The sequence below is a fragment of the Lissotriton vulgaris genome, chromosome 10 (assembly GCF_964263255.1).
Source record: "Lissotriton vulgaris chromosome 10, aLisVul1.2, whole genome shotgun sequence".
Taxonomy (NCBI): Eukaryota; Metazoa; Chordata; class Amphibia; order Caudata; family Salamandridae; genus Lissotriton; species Lissotriton vulgaris.
The window spans coordinates 473,278,402-473,299,947 of record NC_141698.1 but is presented as its reverse complement, the minus strand read 5'-3'; the positions used below and the strand labels follow the sequence as shown (position 1 = coordinate 473,299,947).

Below are 21,546 nucleotides of genomic sequence, written 5' to 3'. Positions count from 1 at the left end.
TTAACTTCACTCAGGACGATTAAGTTACCTGTATACCACATTCAAATAATTGAAGTAATCTAATTAACAAACTCCTTTGGAGGCTACCTTACCCATTTTTATTACGTTTTTACCCAAGCCCCCAAAGGTTTATTGGGTTGCTCACTTTATTTACCTTAAATCATAAGGTGTCACCCTCTAAGCTGCAATATGCCTGCCAAGAAGTTACCTATTTAGGTCATCTCTTGTCGAAGGAGGGAAGGCGATTGACCCCAGAACGCATTCATGCTATTTCACAGATGTCTGTACCTACTACACAGAGAGAAGTGCGTGCCTTTTTGGGTATCACTTCCTACTGTAGACAATGGATTCCCAATTTTTCACTTTTGGCGAAACCATTGGTGGCACTAACATTGAAAGACACGCCCCATCCGCTCCCTTGGACGGATGAATGTCAGAAAAGTTTTGTTGATTTACGTACTGCCCTGTGTTCTGCTCCGGTGTTGGGTACCCCAGATTATAGCAAGTCCTTTACACTGTACGTTCACGAGAGAGACCGTTGCGCATTGTCAGTTCTGACACAGCAATTGAGGGATAAGCAAAGGCCATGTGCCTATTTCTCCGCTACATTAGACCCAGTAGCTAAAGCTTTGCCTAGTTATCTCAGAGCTACAGCAGCTGCCGCAATCTCTATTAGACAGTCTGCTGGATTAGTATTGGATAACACACTCCTTGTTATGGTTCCACATGAAGTGGATACCTTGCTGAACTGAACTAAGACGCAGCATCTTACGAGTGCTCGTTTGTCTGGTTGCGAGCTGACACTTTTAGCGAGTCATGTACATATCAAAAGATGTAAAACGTTAAATCCAGCTACACTGTTGCCACTTCCAGATGAGAAAGATGATCAGTAAAAGCATGATTGTTTTCTCCGAATAGAAGAAGAAACGAAGGGTAGGATTGATCTAAAGGACACTCCGCTCAAGGACCCGGAAGGGATCCTTTGGGTGGACGGTTCTTTTTTTAAGCTTCCAAATGGAGAAACTACTTCTGCCTATGCTGTCACCACCTTATGTACAATTGTTGAGACAGCACATATTGGATATAATTCAGCCCAAGCAGCTGAATTAATAGCCTTGACTAGAGCATGTGTGTTGTCAAAGGGAAAGAGAGTGAATGTGTACACGAATAGTCAGTACGCCTTTGGCGTTGCACATAGTTTTGTTAAGTTGTGGAGGGAAAGAGGATTCTTTACCTCCCATGGGACGAAGATTCAGCATGGCCAGTTAGTAACTGATCTTCTCGAGTCACTTACCTTACCTACACAAATAGCGATCATAAAGTGCAGTGCACATAAGAAAGTTACAGATGATGTGGGTCGTGGAATTGCGTTTGCAGATGAGGTAGCAAAAGCAACAGCCAGAAACACCACTATCCGAATGTATGTGGCAGGCCCAGCAAATTGGGTTAGGGAAATTGGAATGTGTGAAGACACGGTTGAGAGTGTGAAAACGATTCAGGGAGAGGCTACTGAGAAGGAATTGAGTACGTGGAAAGAAAGTACGGGAATGTTAGATTCGATGGGCTGTTGGACAGAGTTGTCGGAACATCAGCGATGGTTGCTACCGGTCGTAACTATGGCTCATGGTCCAGCTCATATTAGTGCAAAGGGCATATGTAAGCTCTTGGCCCCGGTATGACAGAATGAAGGAATTCTGAAATGTGCAGAAAATGTGGTCAAGCATTGTATTGTTTGTCTAATGCATAACCCAGGAAAGGGTACCCCAACCCTGGCAGGTCATTTTTCTCCCCCGTCATATCCTTATGAAGTGTTGCAGAACGATTACATTCATACGGATCGCTGCAACAACCTCAAGTATGTTCTGGTGGTGGTATGTGCCTTTTCCCGCTGGATAGAGGCCTACCCCTTGAAATATAACACTGCTCTGTCGACTGCTAAAGTACTAATTAAGGAATTCTTCCCTAGATTTGGTTTTCCGCGCATTGTCTGGAGTGACAATGGAAGTGAATTTGTGGGCCAGATTATGCAGAAAGTATGTTCTGGTCTTGGTATTAGACAGAAATTTCATGCGGCAAACCATCCACAGTCAGCAGGCTTGGTTTAGTGTTACAATGGTACACTCAAACTTAAGCTAGCCAAGATTCAAGCCAGCACGGGTCTTGCTTGGCCTGATGCTTTGCCCCTAGCTCTTTTGTCTACCAGAACTACTGTGCTCTCTCGTATGGGACTTAGCCCCTATGAAGTGGTATTTGGATGCCCGGCTAATGTTTGGGGCGTCCCTCGTCCCAAAAGATATTCTGACATACCATATCCTTTGTTAATTGACTATTTGCATGATTTGACTACTAAAATAAGTATTATTCGCCAACAGGTGCAAAGTGTTTTTTTGGAGGCCTCCACAGACCCAGGTCATACCATCCAACCTGGCGACTGGGTTTGTGTGAAGAATTTTCAACGGACTAAGAATCTGGAGCCTCGTGGTCTGCGCCTATGCAAGTTTTGCTCGTCACTCGCACGGCTGTGAAAGTGGTGGGCAAGCACAACTGGATCCACGGCGTGCACTGTAAAAAGGTGCCACTACCGTTGCCCTTTGACCAGTGGATTCGTAGTGGTGTAAGAGAATCGGACACTGCAGCGATTCCTTGCTTCGTTACTTTCAGTGATGCTCAAATCTATGGGACTCAGTCTGAAAAAGCAGATGATGATATTCTTCAAGCCGCTGTGCCTTTGCATCGTCGGGGAGACACTACAAATCCAGAAGCTCTGTTTCAGGATCAAACCGTGCTGAGCAAAACACGTTACAATTTAAGACCAAGAACTAATAAAGAGAACTGAACTTTTTTTGAACACTTTTTACTTAAAGACATTTCGCCTTTTTTTTTAGCCCTTTTGCTTCCTTTGATATAATTTTAGTATTAGATGTGCCATCTGTCTCCGTCACAGGGTCACAGTAGGAGGCTCAGACTGTGACCTGATTTTTGTTCTTTTAGTAAGTGGCTAGTGCCTCAGGATATACAGAAGTGAGTAGATGAGTGATTAAGGAAGATTGCCGTGAGCGACATTTTTTTTTAGATAAAGATGGATGGCGCAACAACCATAGGTAGGGAAAATAGGAAGCAGGAAATGAGATCAAAGTATTGTAAATTACTGCGTAGTCGATTTGGCGTAATTTTGTGTGTTTTGATGTTTTTGTGTATTATATTAACTTGCACAGGTTGGATCGTACATGTTTTGCAATCAAGAACTGTTGCTAATTCTACAGCTTCTTTGCCTTCTCGTCTTTCTGTCTTTTCACATAAAATGCATACTCAACCCCCTCATGAGCAGATAAGGAGAGCCAAGTATATGAATAATACGTTCATTCAATTGTTGCACCAACATCAGTTGGCTATTAACATGACTGACTGTTGGGTGTGCGGACTTATGCCACATAATGCGCAAAAGGGAATGCCATATCTGGTTCTTCCCTTCTCATACGAAGGTTCAGCTTGGGCTCTGACGATGTTTTCAGGTGCATACCACAACAGACTTAGAAGCCCTGTAAGAACTTCTGGGAATGGACTAGATTTCAGTTATAGCTCTCTGATTAAAGGTATAGCGGTAATGGCTAAGATCGTAGAGAAGAATAAGATTCCATTAGATCAGAAGAGAGCTTACGACTGATGGAATGTTACCCACTATGTCTCTATTCTTGGTGACAAAACTAAGAAGGGTGAGTCTTCCCCAGTATGGACTGTGCCCCATCAAGGTATTTTGTCTCCAAGTGAATAGCAAGAAATCTGACATGCAGCAGAAATGTTCATACACATACATCTTTTCGTCTCTTGATTTTCCTCCGTTGGTTCCGTCTCAAGGAACATATTTCGTCTGCAATGACCGAGCTCATACTTGGCTCCCTTCAAACTTTTCTGGAACTTGTCATATAGCTTTCCTCCTTCCCCCTACATATACGGCTCCGTCAGACCATCACAGAATTAGACATAGCAGAGGTGTGATTGATGCCAAAGACACGGCAGAACAAGAGGGAGGAGATTTCCTTAAAGGATTCCTTCCCTTTTGGGGCCCGATGATTAACAGCAGACATATCAGGCAACTGGTTCGAGTGGCTGAGACCACTATTAATGTTACTGCAGGTGCGATAGGTAACATTACCGCAGAACTTCAGGCTGACCGCCTCATGACTTTGCAGAATCGAATTACGTTAGATGTGATCTTAGCAGACCGAGGAGGTGTGGAGAAGTGTGGCTCACTGGTTAGAGGAGGCAGACCTTAAAGCAGAGGTCAGCCCGGGACCAGGGTTCAATTCCCGGCTCGGCGGGGTATTGAGTCCTAAAATGTCCATGGACTCGACAATTCTCGCTCCGGTGCCTACTCGATTCACGGGTTCACACTCTGGGACTCTGGGCAATAGCTTGCTTAATCTCCACAACGGCCCCTCGCGGTGGGATGCCTGGCTTTCACCTTGCGGGTACCCTGCCGGGGTTATCTCACAGGGGAATACCAGGACGGGTTCCCTAAGCAAGCGCTTAGAAACCGGTTGGGGATTTGCGCTATATAAATTCCTGTACATTTACATTTACATTTCTGTAGATTGGTTGGATCTAGTTGCTGCATTTATATTCCAGACGATGCCCCGGCAGTATACCAAGCCATTTCCAAATTGCACACGGTCTCTGAGTCGATTCATCAAGACGAAGGAGATTGGTCTTTCATGGGATGGTTTGGGGAAGATTGTCAGCTTGGGGATGGCAGATCTTAACATTCCTAGGAGCAATCTTGGCCATCATATTCTCTTGTTGTGTATGTGTGCAATGTGGTCCTGCAGTTTGTGGCCTGGTGGCTACTTTATGTGTTCCACAATCTGCTACTCAGAAGACAGAGAATATTAGAATGATGGTTCAGAAACAGCTTGAAGATTTTATGAACATCAGTGTTGATTCCGACTCAGATTAGCATGAGTTGGTTTGTTTTTTCCTGAGTAATGGCAAAAGGAGGGTCTGAGGTTCTGAAAATTACGAATTCGTTCGTACTCAGCCTCCATTTTGTGATCGCCGCCATTTTATGTTGCCCTCACTCAGGCAGCTCGGCGAACGCGATGTTTTTGTCGTTTCTGCCTTTGCGTGTCAGGTGGCTTCTCAGCTTATGTTTACTAACGAGTGTCAGGGTCTGGCCGAGTACACTAATTCCTGTCTGAGCTGATTAATCCCCGTTCGGACTACATGTTAGTTCACACCATTGTTTTCTTTAACTTATCTTATCTGCTGTCCTTCGCTACATGTCTCATGCATTCTCTTGTTTCACGACTGTCATGTGGATTCATTTTGAAATTACTTAAGTGGTCGAGTGACAAACGGAACAGGGAATTTGAGTTGCCTTAGTCCTAAAACATTGTCTATAACGTTTGTCTATAGCTCATGCTCTTGTGTGATTGCCTTTTTGCATTGTATTGTATCGTATATAAACCTGTGCGCCACGGAGTTAAGTGGCAGTCTCTTTTGAACCTCGTTGCACTGACGACTTCTAAGACCACTGTACTAACTGCAGCTAATAAATACCATCTTCTACGCCAGACGAAGAGTATGTGTCTCTGTATTTGATAAGGCAGGTGAACCCCGGGGATTTAGGCGTTCCCTGGGCCACCGGGCCTTAAGGCTGCGGTTCTCCATTGTCAGATTTGTGATTGCATCCGCGCAGGATAAAAGAGTTACTCCTACACAGCCGCTTAAAGGAAGGAAGGAAGGCTTTCTCCCACTGGAGGGAAAAGCAGCGAGGCAGCTGTTCTTCATCTCCATTCATCGCGACCTGCATCACGTTCTCCACACCTTCTGTAAGTTAAAGGTGAGGCGAGGGGTAGCTTAAAAAAAAAAGAGAGAGACATCACGGCTGTACATTAAGACTGAACTAAAAACTGGTGGCTGTTCGCTGTTTGCTGTTTACCATCGCTATTCACAGTATCTGCCTTGATATAAAAAAAAATTATAATTTTGAACCTCGCAGGCTGGCATGGGGAGGCAACTAAAGACAACGAAGACAGTGAGGAAGCAAGTAAAACCGCGAAAATAGAGCTAACTGCCCGTCTCAAAAGTAAAACACGCTTAGCCCTTGCTAGAAAAGCAGCACAGTTAGCTGCTAAAGAAAGGGAGAAGGCTAAGAAAGGAGAGGGAAGCTCAGCCTCGCCCATTTTGGGGAAGGATTCTGCGGTTGACAGCTCTGAAGATGAACTTCATATTACTCTAACTTCTCCTCCTAATGGAAGGATAGGAGAATTAGGAGAAGTAGGAGAAAAAGATGGGGGAGAAAGCCTCATGGAGAAAGTGGCGGAAAATACTCCAGTATCAACTAAAAATGGAGCATCAATTAAAAATGGAGCGGGGGTCGAGTCTTCCCCTGGCGAGAAAATTATGAACATAGTGAAGGAGAAAAGAGACTTTCCCTTATTTGAAAAAAAAAACGGGCGCACTCCCCAAACTTCAGCTGTCCCGCTTGAAAAAAATCCAGAAACGGGAACTAAAATTTTAGCCTCATCTTCAGCAACAGTGGTAGGGAATGACTCTCTTACACAACTGCCCGAGATTGTCCCACTAATGACATGTGTAGCTCCCTCACCGCCAAGCTCAAGCGGCCCTGTGATGGCAGAAAAGCTTCAATCAAGCAGTTTAGCAAATGAAACAAGAGCAAGTCCGATCCTGATTAGTGAAGATCCTAATCTAGACACTCTTTCTGAGCAGAATTCACCATCCGCTGCAGCTCTTCAATCTCCCTCTTGCTCATATGTCGGAGTGCATCAAGTAGGGAACCCAAAAGGTTTAACATCTGCAATCTCAACCACGGTGTCCCAGTTATTTCAAAAGGGGGAAAGTGGCAGCCCTGAGAAGGAAGTGAGTTATCAAATGGACATCCGTAAGATGTTAAACCTAATTCTGGATCAAATACAGGAGATAAAGTCAAATCAGCAAATGGAGATAGCCGCTCTACATTCCAGATTTGAAAAATGTGATGAATCAATGCAAGGAATCCCCACAAGATTGAACGAGGCGGAGGAAAGAATCTCGGCTCTTGAGGACCACATCAATCAAGCAAGAATAGAGGCCGAAAAGACTGCAACTAAAAAGAGCCTCATGGAAAGCAAACTTGAAAACAAGCTCGAGGAGCTTGAGAACTATTCCTGAAGATCCAATCTCAGGATAGTGGGGGTTCCTAAAGTACTGGAAGGTTCAAATATGCTCCAGTGGGTCAACTCTTTTATCCTTCAAAAAGTACTGCTAGAGTTTGAAGGTGATCTGTCCATCATGGGAGCACATCGGGTCCCGCCTCAGAGGTTCACCAATTCAACATTTCCTAGAACTATCCTTATGAACTTCGCTGTTTTTAGGATAAAGGAAGAGATTTTATCAAAAGCATTTCAACAAAGACAATTTTCCGTTACTGAGACAATTAAATGTAGAATTTTTTCAGACATGACTGCTGCAGCTGCACGCCGTAGGAAAGAATTTGTTAAAATCCTCCATTTGTTAAAAATGAACGGCGCCCAAGCCTCAATCACTCAGCAGTCAAAGGTAAAAGTTCTCGTAAAAGGAAAGTTTTATATGTTTTCCAATCTTGAAGAAGCTCAATCTCTACTAAAAGAGATAACTCCAGAAACAAATGTTTGAGTAATTAAAACCAGCCCACTGAGCCCACTGCACAATAATGGTAGAGCTTAAAGGAAAAATGTCTATTTGTCCCAGAAAAAAAACTTGTTTTTCTCGGTAACAAAATAGAATAGGATAAAACTTTTTGGCTGTCGAGGGGGGTACCGGGCTTAAAGGGTCACTAAGGGTGTAACAAGAAGACACCCAGTCCATCCGAAGGGGGGGGGGGGAATGTGGTCAGCGTGGGGGGTATGGAAGGGGCCACTTCCCAGGGGAGGGAGGGGGTCCACTCGGGGAGGGAGAGGGAGGGTTGGGTTGAAAGCAGTAAAAAAGCGCAGAAATTGTAGGCAGGGTGTGTACCAAAAGTTGAATGAAGGATTTAATGAAGCGAAAACTCTTTTATGGAAATGAACAAATGTAATATCCTATCAGTTAATGCCAATAGTGTTTTAAATAAATAAAAATACGGTGCTCTCATAAAATGGGCAGTCTCTCTAAGTCCCCATGTGATATTTCTCCAAGAAACCCATTTAAAAACCAACACCCCCAATTTATTTATCCCGAAATATTTCTCCCATGTGTTTTTCGCTTCAGCTGGGGTGGCACAGAGGGGCGTTGCAATTTATTTTTCAAGGAAACTATCCGGAGAAATTTTAAAAATAAGAAGGGATCCCAAAGGGAGATGTTTATGGGTAGCAACCAAAATCCAAGGGAAAGTAATGAATTTCGTAAACTATTATGGGCAAATATCCGATGAGGTGTCTAGTATTTTAGAAATCAACGACCTTCTTAGGGGAGTCCCTGGACAGATCATCATGGGAGGAGATTTCAATTACATACAAGATTTAAAAAAAGACACCTCTAATAAAAATAAGAAACAACTAAAGCCTAAAACTAAAAAAGTTGTGGACGCCCTTATCTTAGAATATCAGCTTATAGATCCATGGCGTACAATAAACCCAGAAGTGGCATCCTTCACTTGCTATTCAACCCGCTTCCAGACGGCGTCAAGAATCGATTACTTTTTGATATCAAGATCGATTCAGATTTTAACTACATCTATTGGTTGTAATCCCTTTTCCGACCATGGGAAAATAGAGCTGGAAGTTAATTTAGGTGGTTGGGGCAGGGACCAGTCCAGGTGGCAGTTGGATCGGACCCTGCTCCAGAACCCTGACTGGGTGGCTGGTTTCGGAGAATAGATCTCAGAATACTTTACTATTAACAATAATTCAGCAGAACCATTCTCGGTCTGGCAGGGATTCAAGGCGGCAGCACGTGGACAGATATTATCTTTTACTTCCGCCCAGGTCAAAAAGAGGAGACAAAAGATATCTACGCTCCAAAAGGCCATAGATAAAGAATATGCTTTACAGCTCCTCCTTTGCCCGAATCACTTGGAGCAAGCAAAGGCAGAATTAAGGGATTTCTTTGTTTTAGAAGAGATCAATAGTTCTAGAACCTTCCAACAAAGGATATGTGAGGATAGCCAATTGGCAGGAAAGCTCTTGGCGAACTTAGTGAGGAAAAAACAAGAATCTGCTGCGATAGTTAAACTCAGAAATCCATTAAATAACCAAGAGATAGTAGACAATAGTTCAATTCAAAGGGCTTTTCTGGAGCATTTGATTCGCATTTACTCCACTGAATATCAAGTAGAGGAGGGTCAGATCCAGGATTACTTTATGAACCTAGATATCCCAAAGATCACGCCCAATCAGGCTTTACAACTACGGTTAGAAATGAATACAGGGGAAATACTTGATGCTATAAAGGCAACACCAGGGGCAAAAGCCTGCGGGCAAGACGGGTTCCCAATTGAATTCTATAAAATCTTCATAAAAGAACTAGTTACTCCCCTCATGAATCTATTTAATTACATCAAACTAGGAGGAATGGTACCCGCGTCCCTTAAAGAAGCAATAATAATATCTTTTGTAAAAAAAAGACAAAAGTCCAGAAGATATCAATTCTTATAGGCCAATAAGTCTTCTGAATTCTGACTATAAAATCTTTATGAAAATCTGGGCCCATCGTTTTATGTATGCGGCACAAGAAGTCATATATAACGATCAATCAGGATTCATAGCAGGTCGTGTTATGGCTTCTAACACTGAATTCTTAATTCAGGCATTAGACTATGTTAATGTTAATTCAACTCCCGCCTTTATCCTCATGGTCGACGCGGAAAAAGCGTTCAACCTAGTTAACTGGGCAACCCTGTTCCATTCTCTTACCAAATTCGGGTTCCCAGAACTAGTGATTAAGATGCTCCAGAACATCTATCAAGGCGCCTCTGCTCAGATTATAATAAACTCAGAAAAAGCTGGCTCAATCAAAGTCAACCGTGGGACCAGGCAGAGCTGCCCTTTATCCCCCCTCCTTTTTACTTTTTTTTATTGAACCCTTGGTTATTAAAATTAGAAACAATCCTGACATCCTCCCCCTAACACCGAGATGGCGAAGCTTAAGCTATTCGCGGATGATATTATCCATTACGCAAAGCCAAACAAGGAGAATATTGAAAGCATATTAAAATAATTTAAAGCATATGAACAAATAGGAGGTTACAAAATCAATACAAAAAAAACAGGTCCTCGCCTTAAACACCAGTCTTAGCCATCTTCCATCTTGCTTGCATGTCCAGGCCGTAAGTCGAGACCCTATTAGATATTTAGGCATATATGTGACCTCTGATTACCATCAGCTTTATCTCCTTAACTATGTGAGAATGAAGAATAAAATTAAGAATCTTCTCTCCCAATGGCTTTTAATTCCTCTCTCCTTGATTGGTAGGATATCTCTCATCAAGATGTCGATTCTACCCTTATTAATATTTTTGTTTAGCAATATCCCTATTAAGTTGAATTCTATTTTTTTTTAAAGATATCAAATCTATGCTCAGAAGTTTTGTTTGGGGGGGAAAAACTCCTAGAGTAAAGCTATCCGTGATTCAACTCCCAGTTGACATGGGGGGACTTGCTCCTCCACACATAAAAACATATTATGAGGCAGCCTTTATGGACTTGGTGGCAGGTCTGATAGGTCTAAAAAACAAACGAGATAGCTTCTTCTTAGTAAAAATGCTACAAGAGTCCGATTCTCAAACCCAGGTATTTTTAAAGACCGCAAAACTCCCCAAAAGGACGAGATATAAGACCATAAAAGAACATCTATCAAGATTACAGTCCTTTTTCAAGAAAAATCTGAGCTCCTCAGCTTCTCAGTTTTTAAGCTTACATGAGTGTTTCTGTTTGGGCCTCCAAATTAGTAGTAGCCGAATACTAAATTGGGAGAATTTGGGATTTCGGGAGTTAGGACACTTCTTTGTACAGAATAGAAATATTTTATGGCAAGAAGTACAGGCTAGAATAACCACTCCCATGCAACCAACTTTCTTTGAATATCTACAAATCGTTCACTTTTTGAGAAAAACTATTGGTGGACATCTCCCCACAATGGGTGAGCCGGTTACATTCCTTTATGAGGCCAAAATTACCGGCATAGGAAATTGGTACAAAAGGCTCCATTGTGGTGGTCATTTAGACACGGTGGATAGCCATCTTGAGAAAATACTTAGCCAAACCCAATGCAATTTAACACACAAGGAATGGGAAACTATAAGTTTGTTAGGCTATAAATCGCTACGTGCCGCTAACTTTAAAAGGATTTTCTAAGAAAATAAGGAGTGTGGCCCAATGGACAGATGTGGGGTAGGGCCCAGAAATACTTATACAAAAAGAGAGACCCACACTTCCAATTATTTCAAATAGTCTTATTCTAAATGAAAAGATAAACAAAACCTGATATGTTTATCTCGGCAATTAATTGCGCCTTTTATTCATACGTTTTTTAGAAAAAGAATACTGTTTTTGACAAGAGAAGACAATGTTCTTCACATGGCCAAACAATCTTGTTGTCTTAATTGTACCAAAATATTCATCAAACATACATAAAGAGTGAAAACAATTAATTATTACAAGACATAACAAAAGTGAAATAAAAAGGACAGATGTCAAACTATTTCAAACAACATCAAAACAACATCATCAAATGTTCAAAGATAAATGCATTTCATTACTAGGTATTGAAATATCATAAATGAATCTAAATACTTGGTGTAGGAATAAATGTCAAAATTATTTTCGAAAGAGTAAGGGTTAATCTCCTTTGCCTAATAGCGTTTTCAAAGAATGGAACTTAATTCCCTTTGCCGACGCGTTTCGAGTTTGGGTGCGTTGTCCCCAGACTCTCATCAGGGCCAAATTAATCCTTTTCTCAACGTTTGTCCTAATGTTGAAAGAAAATAAATTGTACAAGCTCATTAGAGCGGCTTCCCTCATCCTTCTCAGGCTCTTTAACTCATGCATACTTAGCAAATAAAGTGCCGTACCTCAGAGATGTGGAGGTGAAGGTCACTTTCTCAATCTTTGCATGAAACAGTGTGCGCGCTTCTGTAATGAAAGATAATGTGTGTTTGTAAGCTACCAGTATTCAACGTTTATTTTTCCAATGTTTGTTAAAAACGAGGCATTCATACCTGTGGCTGGGTCTCAAAGAGACCGCGTTCGTAAACTGTTTGTCACATTTGATTTAAAAGAACAGGAACACTCGTGTTTTCAAGTGTGCTTCTTTCTGAAAGAAAGAGTAACCAAGCCGCCCTGTTATGGCTATCCTTGCATTTCGCTTGGTGAATAAACATTTGCTAAAAGAGTACACGCTACTCACTGTGGGCTTCCTCACACAAATGACGGTGTCTCGCACCGGTCGGGGCTTCCACTGCCCGATCACTGTGTAAACGAATCTGTAATGGGAATTGGACCCGTTAGGGCTGCTCGACTGCTGGCAAGGAAACAATGCGTTCTCGCTTAAAAACAGGAGGGGGAAGAATTGAAGCTTACCGCTGCCTTTTGCCTAAGCTCCTCTCAGTGCATCCCTTGGTTTGGTACATCAGTTCTGGTCAAACAGGCAGCAGCCTGTTGATTACATCAAACATTGTGGACCAATCCAATTCGAGTGTGGCAATGAAGCCACGGTGGTGCATTCTGGGGATTGTAGTGAAATTGGGTATTTCGGCATGAAATCTCCTTACAGTCTATTCAATTCACTCATAGAATTGAGTCCTTTATTGATGCTGTCAAACCTCATTATTAAGTACGCTTCCTTGCGCAGAAGAGCTTGTTCCACATTAGGTGATTTATGTTTCGGATCTATAATGGCCAGAACCGTCCAAGTGAACTCAGTTTCTTTATGGTTAAGAGCCGCGAAATGGTCCACCATTGGTGCATTGGGTACTCTTTTCTTAAGTCTCGACCTGTGTTGTGAAATTCGCAAGAAGGAAGTGTTAGTGATTGGGGCAACACCTGTTCATTTACATGCATTTGTTTACTTACGTTACATGTGTGCAATTGATGAAAGTACAGGTCATGCAATCAAATGGACCTTACCGTCCATCATGCACCACATAAAAACTGGTAAATAAGTCAGCATCCCAATAGCTTATGTGACATCTGTGGAGCTACAATAGTAAAAAGGGTTAGACTGTTCTCCAAGTTCAAATGCACCCTGGTGTCTGCCGATGGCTCCTCAGCAGACTGCAGCCCAGCGTCCCGGAGTGCAGTGGCTACTGTATCACTATCCCTCTTCCCTCCTGCGCCTGTTCCTGGGACAGGGCCTTTCCGGGAATGTATCCTCGAGCCATGCCCAGGCGGAACTCTGCGTTTCAAAGAAAAGACTGTTGATCATAAAGGATCTTTAGCCGGGCTGGGTAGAGCATAGCGTACTTGAGTTTTAGAGATCTAAGGTGCTTTTTCACCTCTTGGTAAGAAGCCCTTTGACGATGAACCAACAATGTATAGTCTGGGAACAAAGAAATGTGTGTATTATCATAGCGTGGGGTGCTTTCTCTCGTGCACATCTGAGGACAGCGTCTTGGTCTTTGAATTGAGGATAAGGGTCACTATGGGGTGTGTTGTAGCCCCGGGGATCGTCAGCTGGTGGATTTATCACCGTGGGGCATGCACTCCTCTGTGTGTTCGGTGGAGGAACCCTCAGCTTCCCTTATCTGCTGGCAGCCGTGTTCCGTAGGGTCCATTACCTTTCCCCTCATGTGGCCCATGGCGTCTCACTACATCCCCAAAGGGTTGGAATCGCCACCACTAACTAGGACTTGCACACTCATAGGTGTTCTGGGATAGGCAGTCTCCTCAAGCGTCCCACAGCAGGCCACAAGGAAAAGGAACAACAGGTGATCACAGCGCCACAGCCTTCGCCCGTGGTGTTGCAGTTCTATTTCCACCTGAAATGGTACAGTTCTAAAAGGGGAAATGTTGTTCTGGGACTAGACACAAATTCCACGGCCTGCAGACTGGCAGTCAACAGTGCACAGAACTATTAGCCAGTGCAGTGCCAGTTGCACTTGCCACAAGCATGTGAGACAGCTCCGTGGCGGAATGTGACATTACCTCAGGTCTCCACTGGAGTCATTTTTTTTTTACTTTATGGTCCAGGTTGCCTGCAGCAGTTCTCTGCTGAGCCAGTGCGGTCAGGAGGAGTGGACCCACCACATTGAGCCCCCTACACCACTGTCTTTCAGTCGTACTGGGGCAGCGGGAGTCAGTGTATGCTCAAAGAGTTGGGGGGGATATATTGTTCATATTGTTCAGTGGCAGGGGCCTAGTTCTGGGGTTCCCGAACCATGCAGCTTCACCCGCTAGTAGTAATCAAGTAATACAGTCGATGAAACATCCTTCAGCTAAGTGGTACCCCCTTCTAGGAAGGCCATAGACGTCCCAATTTGCACCTGGTCTAGGCCCAACAGCCCGCAGGAGAAGGCTGGGGCGGCACAGGATCCAGAGGCCCTCATGGGTGCCGCCGCCTCATACCAGACTGGAGGTCTCTTGTCGTCCCAGGCAGTCGACCAAATCCTGGGCACAATGACACCCACGATTCCCAAAGCGATCCTTCTGCTGCAGGCCGCCGCAGCCGCCTCAGCCGCCTCAGGGTAAGCAGTTGCCTCCAGCAACCACCGTTCCAGCGCAGCCCTAAGTGCAGGCTCAGTCGCAGGCCAGCCCCTCCTCTACTGTCTCCTCCGGCCGGTGTTTCCACAGAGCACCTCCGGTAGGAGCGGTCAGTGTAGGAGCAGGGTTACCACTGCAGCAGCATGAGCAGAACTGCTTGGCGCCACATACCTCCAAAGCCAGGACACGCAGCCACAGGTCCATCCTACAAACCAGGCTCGACACTGCCGGAGACAGGAAATAGGTCTGGCATCTTTGTGTAGTGGCAGAATGAAGCCACTACTTGAGGATAAATCAGGATGAAATGGCTTGGCCCGGAAGCTCTGCGCTTATGTGTCCCCCATCTTAGGCGGTTGGCCACACCCCCTCAACCTTGCCCCCTGTTACAAAGGATATTTTAAGTCACCTTGGTGTTCGAAGACCTTAAGCAGGACCTCAAGTTACTTCAGGGCTCGAGTCGGGGTACCACGCGGGTGGATGGTGTCCCCCACTTATTTTACAGGGAGCTCGATAACTGGAGCAAATGGAGCCACACATTCACTCTTTGGCCTCTCTGGGGCGAGATCGGAGCCCATTCAGAACGCTGCTCATGTGCTGGCTTCTCTGATGCAAACACATCTAAGGGGTGAGCGAGGGGAGGCAATGAGTCTGATGGTGCAAGCCACCTTTCGTGACGTCACTTCCTGTCATGACGTTAGCGTCCCCCCAATTCTTTTTTCAGGACTTGTGCCCTGAGTTACCTACATTATTTTTTAAATGTACAATATGAGGTACTTTATCTTATATCTAACACCACCTCAAAGCGATAGATGAAGCAGAACAAAAGAACAGGAGGGAATGAGAGAAACGGAACAAGCTGGAATCTTGTGAATGAAATCATCCCCAAAATGGAGCTGTAGTTTGTAGTCAACGTTAGGTGTCTAGTTGGCAAAGTGTAAGTAAGAACAGTCGCAGCTCGCAAGACTCGTGGGTGGGGGGATTTAAGATTTAAAAATAAATGTAAAAAGGTACTTTACCAGGTCACACGCTGCCTCCGCTCCTGGCCGGGTGCCACATCAGGAAGCAGGCATCTTCCCTCCCCTCTCCTAAACCAATCACAACGCTGTAATGGCAACAATGTGATTGGTGAGGACGGTGCCCAGCCAGGCGCCTGTAGGGTGACCATTTTCTCTATGTAGGCTGCATGCAACCTACAGATAGAAAATGGAGAGTGCGCATGACTGGTTTGGTCAGCCCCAGAGGGCCGACCAAACAGTCAGGACCCACAGCATTGGGCAAGCCACTCCTACCGACCCGCCCACCTGCCGGCCCCCCACCAGGCATACCGTTCTGCTTTCTCTCAGCGCGAGGAGCAGAAACATAAAAAGGTATTTAAAATACCTTTTTGTGTTTCTGCTTCTTGCACTGTGAAAAAGCGGTGGGTGACGCTCCTCTGCTCTCATGGAAGAGCCGCCCCTGAGTAACAAAGGCTCACATGGAGATTGGAATGGCAGACTGTAGAAGAAATGCTGGAGAGACTTAAGTACCATGTCAAACCAACTCATATCAGCTGACAAACATATGCAACAAACAAACAGATGCAGAAACAGTCCAACACATCACAAATCTAAACAGACAGCATACAATCATGCATACAGAGAAGTGCAGAGGTCGAACACACAGAAAGAGAATGGATAGATATAACAATACAAATTCCATAGCTGCGTAATCCTTAGCCTCGAGGTAAATGAAATATTGGTGTAAATGCCACATCAAACCTTGCCCTTTGCCTAGACAACCCCTTTCTACTTGTGTATTGAACACCCAAGTCGTCACATCCATTTAATTACAGCCCTCTAAGGATGATTAGCTGCTGGTACTAATCCAATTCTGCCTGCATGTCTATTCCATGGTTGTCTCTTTTCTATAAGCATACATATAAAGCATTGACAGCCAATGTTTTCATTTCTTTATTTCCACCATGGCATTTACAAGTAGGCCACTTTGGTCCATCTGCATGAACCAATGGCATAGCAAGTACCACAAGCAAAGGGAATACTGTGCCCATTTCTCTTCTGACAGATCAAAGTGGGGTGCTCTGGGCCCCTCAGAATCCTGGGCCTTGCTGTCACTTCACCTGAAATGAAAACTGCATTTCTGAGCCATGACACCTGCAAACCTCTCTCCCTCAATTAATCACATAGACATTTTATATACCAATCTCCTAAACTCTTACTATATATTTTATTCCATATTTAGTCACGTGACACACAAGTCAAATCTGATCGTGCCAGAGTGAAGTAAATCTCACCTCCGCTGTACATGGTTGGGGAGCTCCGTGAAGACCCGCTGTCACTGTGGCAGCCAAACTTTTTCAGCAGCTCTCTGAATTCCCTCCTACAGCCAAATCAAACAAGATTAACATGTAAGTATCTTCAGAACCAGTCAGGGACTAGGCTTCGGAGCACTCGGATTATTGGCAGTATTACATAGCATTGCATATAGTGTGATACATAATGAAACAGAGAACAATTCACTTGTCTGTCTTGTGCACACTGTGCGTTACCCAGAGCGACATTATGCAGGAACAGCAGTGCAATGCACATTCCCAAAGAGCTCATAGCACAGGATGTCAGTGTTTACATTGATAAAAACTATAGATTGTTCAAGACTCCCCAATTATAGCCAACACACCCCACTTCACCCCTGATCCCTTGAGTCAGTAGCAGAAGTTGCCTTTCTCAAATATTGACTCTGTGCACACAGGAGTTCACAAAGCTCGGGTGACACCTGGTGGGCAGTTTCCACATCTGGTTGGCTCAGCTGCCAGATGTGTTAACCATGACCTAGCTCCAGCGAAGGCACCTTGTTTAGCCCCTTCCATTAGTGAACATGTTTAAGGGTTTTGTAAAGCGATTAGCTACTCCTTGGAGTGGGTTGACAGGTCAAGAAACAAAATGGAGACCCAGGCAATTAGGGCAAGGCAAACAGCTATGGGTTGAGATTTTTTTTAAACAAAGGTTCAGAACCAATAGTACAGAGAGCCAAAGGGAGTTGGTTGCAATCCTTTGCAGCTAGATAAGGAGCAGCCCCCTTTCTCATGCGTCAGAGCCTAGGCACCGGTGCCAGGGCTGCGGATGCTGACCCGAGAGCTCCACTCCGACAGTAGACCTGAATGACATCTGTCAGTGAGATACAGAGGGCCTGATGGACCAGAAGCAAACACTCACATCGAATCCTCTTCTTCACTGGGGCTAGTGAAGAGATCTCAGCTGAGAGGATATAGACCCACGCCAAGTGATCCAAGAATCATGCATGCAGAACCCTTCGCAGTCTCCTGGTTAGACCCTCTGACAGAGCAAGAGAGGGAGAAAGCATTAGCATGCTCCAAGGCGATGTCATCAATGCATCTTTCTACCGCCTCTTCCAAGAGTGTAGAGGTAAAAGATATAGAAACGGGGAAATCCGAAGCAAGAACCAACCATTGCAGACACCTGGGGTTGAAAAGGCTTGTTTTTGACCCCAAAGCCTAGATTCTTCGGCAGAGGGGGGAGGAGAGGTAGCGTTTCTGATCAGCTTTACTTCCACCACATGGAGCTGAATGAGCCGAACAGCAGAATGTCGACCTCTTCTGGATTGCACTTCAGCTGGCTCCTTTGCACCCAGCAGAAGACCGCATATAGGCAGGCTTTGAAAGAATGCTCCAAGGCTCCACCGAGAGAAGCAGCTGAGTATCATCTGCATGTGAAATGATGTTGAACCCAAAAGACTCAGTTGAAGGTGCAGGAGGAGCCATGTACACATTATAAAGAGGGGGACTCAAGGAAGAGCCCTGCGGCACCCCATGGTTAAAAGATTTTAAATCTGATAAGTAAGGGGCTAGCCACAAGGATTGTGCCAGCTATTCAGAAGAGGCTCACGATCCTGAAATCAGATAAGCAATGCATAGAATAGAGTAGGATTTGTTGTGGAATGTTGCAGACAGGTTGAATATAATCCAGGTGGCATTCTTACCATGGTTGTGTGCCAACTTCATGTAATCTGCCACTTCTAACAGGGCTGTCTCCCTGCTATGTTAGCGACGAAAGCCGGACTGACAGGGACGAAAGCCAGAGGCTGGTGTACAATACCCTGTATTGCTCCAGGTACTCGTGGGCCGAGTGTTGAGAAGTTTATCGAGCATCAAGGCGGCTGCAGGCAATAGAGAGATGGGTCTAAAGTTGGAAGGGTCACCCAGAAGGTTTGTTTTTTAAATCAAAGGGCAACCTTAGCCTGCTTTGCTTAATTAAAGACCAGGTCGACCGCCTCTGCTGCAAGAACCACAATAGAAGGTGGCTATGGGTCGACTAGGGAGCCTGACTTGCACTCAAGTAGGGCCTTCTGCGACTCCTCCAAGGTTATAAGGCTGAAGTGAGAGAGAATCACCTGTTTTTGAGTGGAAGCACCAGCACTCAGGTGTGAGGCAAGGCAGACTGGGAGCTCGAGCAAATTCGACTTCTTAGGGCTGTTTTTGAATGGGTGTGGTGCGACTCCTACAGTCAAGTCAAATGATCTTTATTCGGAATTAATACATCCATAAAAGTACACACAGGTTAAAATACATAAAAAATGTTGATAAAAAACAGATTGATTATACTGTTACATAAAAATTACCTTTTCCAAATATAAGAGAGCAGCTATATATCAGAACATCAATTGTGCAAATGGCAATGTTACAAGAATTCACAGTGTGTGGATATTTCACTTATTAGTTTCCACAGAAATCGTTTCCATTAAACCCAAGCGTCTGAATATCTATGTACTAGTATATAATCATCAGCCGTACAAAAAGCAAATGCGCAAAAAGGCAAAGTACAAATGTTCAAATGTTCATTAGTCATGTTCCATGGTTGCCCGTGACCGCACACTAGCTTTAAGGAAGCAACTCACAGTAAATATCACCTCATCTGAGAGTATCATTTAAAAGATTCTCATTGCCTGAATAAAGTCCCTTAAATCATATTTACAACAATATGGCATTAGATATTGAGAAGTATACAATTTATAAAAACCACAGAAGAAAAAATTATGTATCAGACTTTGTTTACCATCCTTGGAACAAGGGCAATCCAGCTGCTCCAAATGTTTATTGTAGCCAAGGGGAAAGCTTAATAGATTTACAATGCTTTCATCCCGTAATTGGAACAGAAGGCTCCTATTCCATCTTCCTAATGTGATTAACAAATACCTCTGTGGTGTAGCTAAAATGCCATTATCGGGCTCAGCATAAGAAATATATTTAGTAACTGAGTGTTTGGGGTATTCTGATCTTATCCGTTCCTCCCCATATAAATCATACAGTGCCCGTTTGACTATGTTCTTGTGTACGTGAGCAATAGTATTTGGGGAGCTAAACAAAAGGCCCTGGCCCACACTGGACAGGCTTTTCTCGACAGCTTTCAGCCATGGTATAAGGTTAGACCTTTCGCTTTGTAGGCAGTCAGATATTATGCTGCGAGTTAAATGGGCCGCTGGGTTTAGCCAGATTTTTAGCCAGAAGAGAGCGGGCCTTGATCGGATAAAGTCCTCAATATTCAATAACTTTAGCTCATTGTGACAGATGAATGTTGGAGCGCAGAAAACTCCCCCCAAGACCTTTCTGCAAAATCTGTTTTCCTCTGTCTGAATGGGCACACAGTTAGAATATCCCCACACTTCTGCTCCATAAGTTCCCGTAGGTTGGCATTGAGTACGGTAAATGTTTAGCAAAGAAGTGATAACGTCAGCTTGTTTGGGTTGCCGTAGGGAGAGAATTGAGTTGATGGATTTACCAATTTTGTTTCTCCCATAAGCGACATGTGGCTGGCAGGAGTCCGTGTTGGAAAATAATAGTCCTAAATAAGGGAAAGTGCTTGTGCATTTTAGGATGTTTTCACCTGATTTAATTGAGGTTATGTTATACTTTTTGGGCCCACAATTCATGATAAAAGATTTTTTTAAATTGGTATTAAGGCCCAAATCTAACATGGAAGCAACAAAACCAGAAATGAAAATTCGCAGGGCGTTGGCTGTACGACCCATTAGCACTGCGTCATCCGCGTACAACAAAGCAGGGATTGGGTTACTGTTTATAATTGGGACGTCCTTAGTTATCGTACACAAATTGCTGCTCAACCCATTAATATATAACATAAAAAGCAGTGGGGCGAGTACGCAGCCTTGTCTGACACCCCTGCCAATTAAAATATCATTCGAGACTTCTCCCTCAGCATTAATGCGCACTCTGGCCTTTAAGTCCCTATGCAAATAAGAAAGAAAATACACCAAAGAATCATCCAAACCATAACTAAGCAAAAGGGACCACAAACTAGAGCGATTAACGAAATCGAAGGCTGAACTTAAATCCATAAAACCAAAGTACAAAGGGGATTTTTTTACAATAGTGTACTTTGCCATTATCAGATTCAAATTCAAACATTGTTCAACAGTGCCCACATGACTTCTAAAGCCGAGCTGGCAGTGATGTAAGACATTATTGTCCTCTGCCAAGCTCCTAATCCTGTTAAAAATTACCCTCCCAAGAACCTTCAGTGTGTTGTCAATTAGTGATATCGGACGGTAACAGGCGGGGTCCAGTCTGTCACCCTTTTTGAATATTGGTACAATAACACTATTTGACCATGATTCTGGGATTGAGCTGTCGGATAAGTTGTTAAACAGATTGCAGAGTAAAGGGGCCCAAAAGTTAATTTCAGATTTCATTTGATCTATTGAGAGACCATCTGGGCCGGGTGCTTTATTGCTTGCACTTTCAGCTATAGCATCCTCAACCTCAGATAATGCAATATTCAAGGGACTAGCAGTCATAACAGGGAGAACAATATCTGTGAGGGGCCCTGGTACAGCATAGATTTTAGAAAAATGCTCAACCCACACA

General features: G+C 44.0%; 1 protein-coding gene and 1 long non-coding RNA gene across 2 annotated transcripts in view; both read right to left on the bottom strand.

Annotated features, from left to right (window-relative positions):
• LOC147685423 (syntaxin-binding protein 4-like) overlaps positions 1 to 21,546 on the bottom strand; it is a 986,001-nt gene that overhangs the window by 882,175 nt on the left and 82,280 nt on the right. Inside the window, exon 5 of the mRNA XM_086939786.1 lies at positions 16,942 to 17,027. Coding sequence (XP_086795912.1) covers positions 16,942 to 17,027 — 86 coding nt within the window. The remainder of the gene's footprint in view (positions 1 to 16,941; positions 17,028 to 21,546) is intronic.
• Positions 12,173 to 12,614, bottom strand: LOC147685424 (uncharacterized). The gene is made up of 3 exons (XR_015300461.1): positions 12,534 to 12,614; positions 12,361 to 12,436; positions 12,173 to 12,267 (listed from the first exon to the last, which is right to left on the bottom strand). It is a non-coding gene; the product is annotated as an uncharacterized LOC147685424 (long non-coding RNA).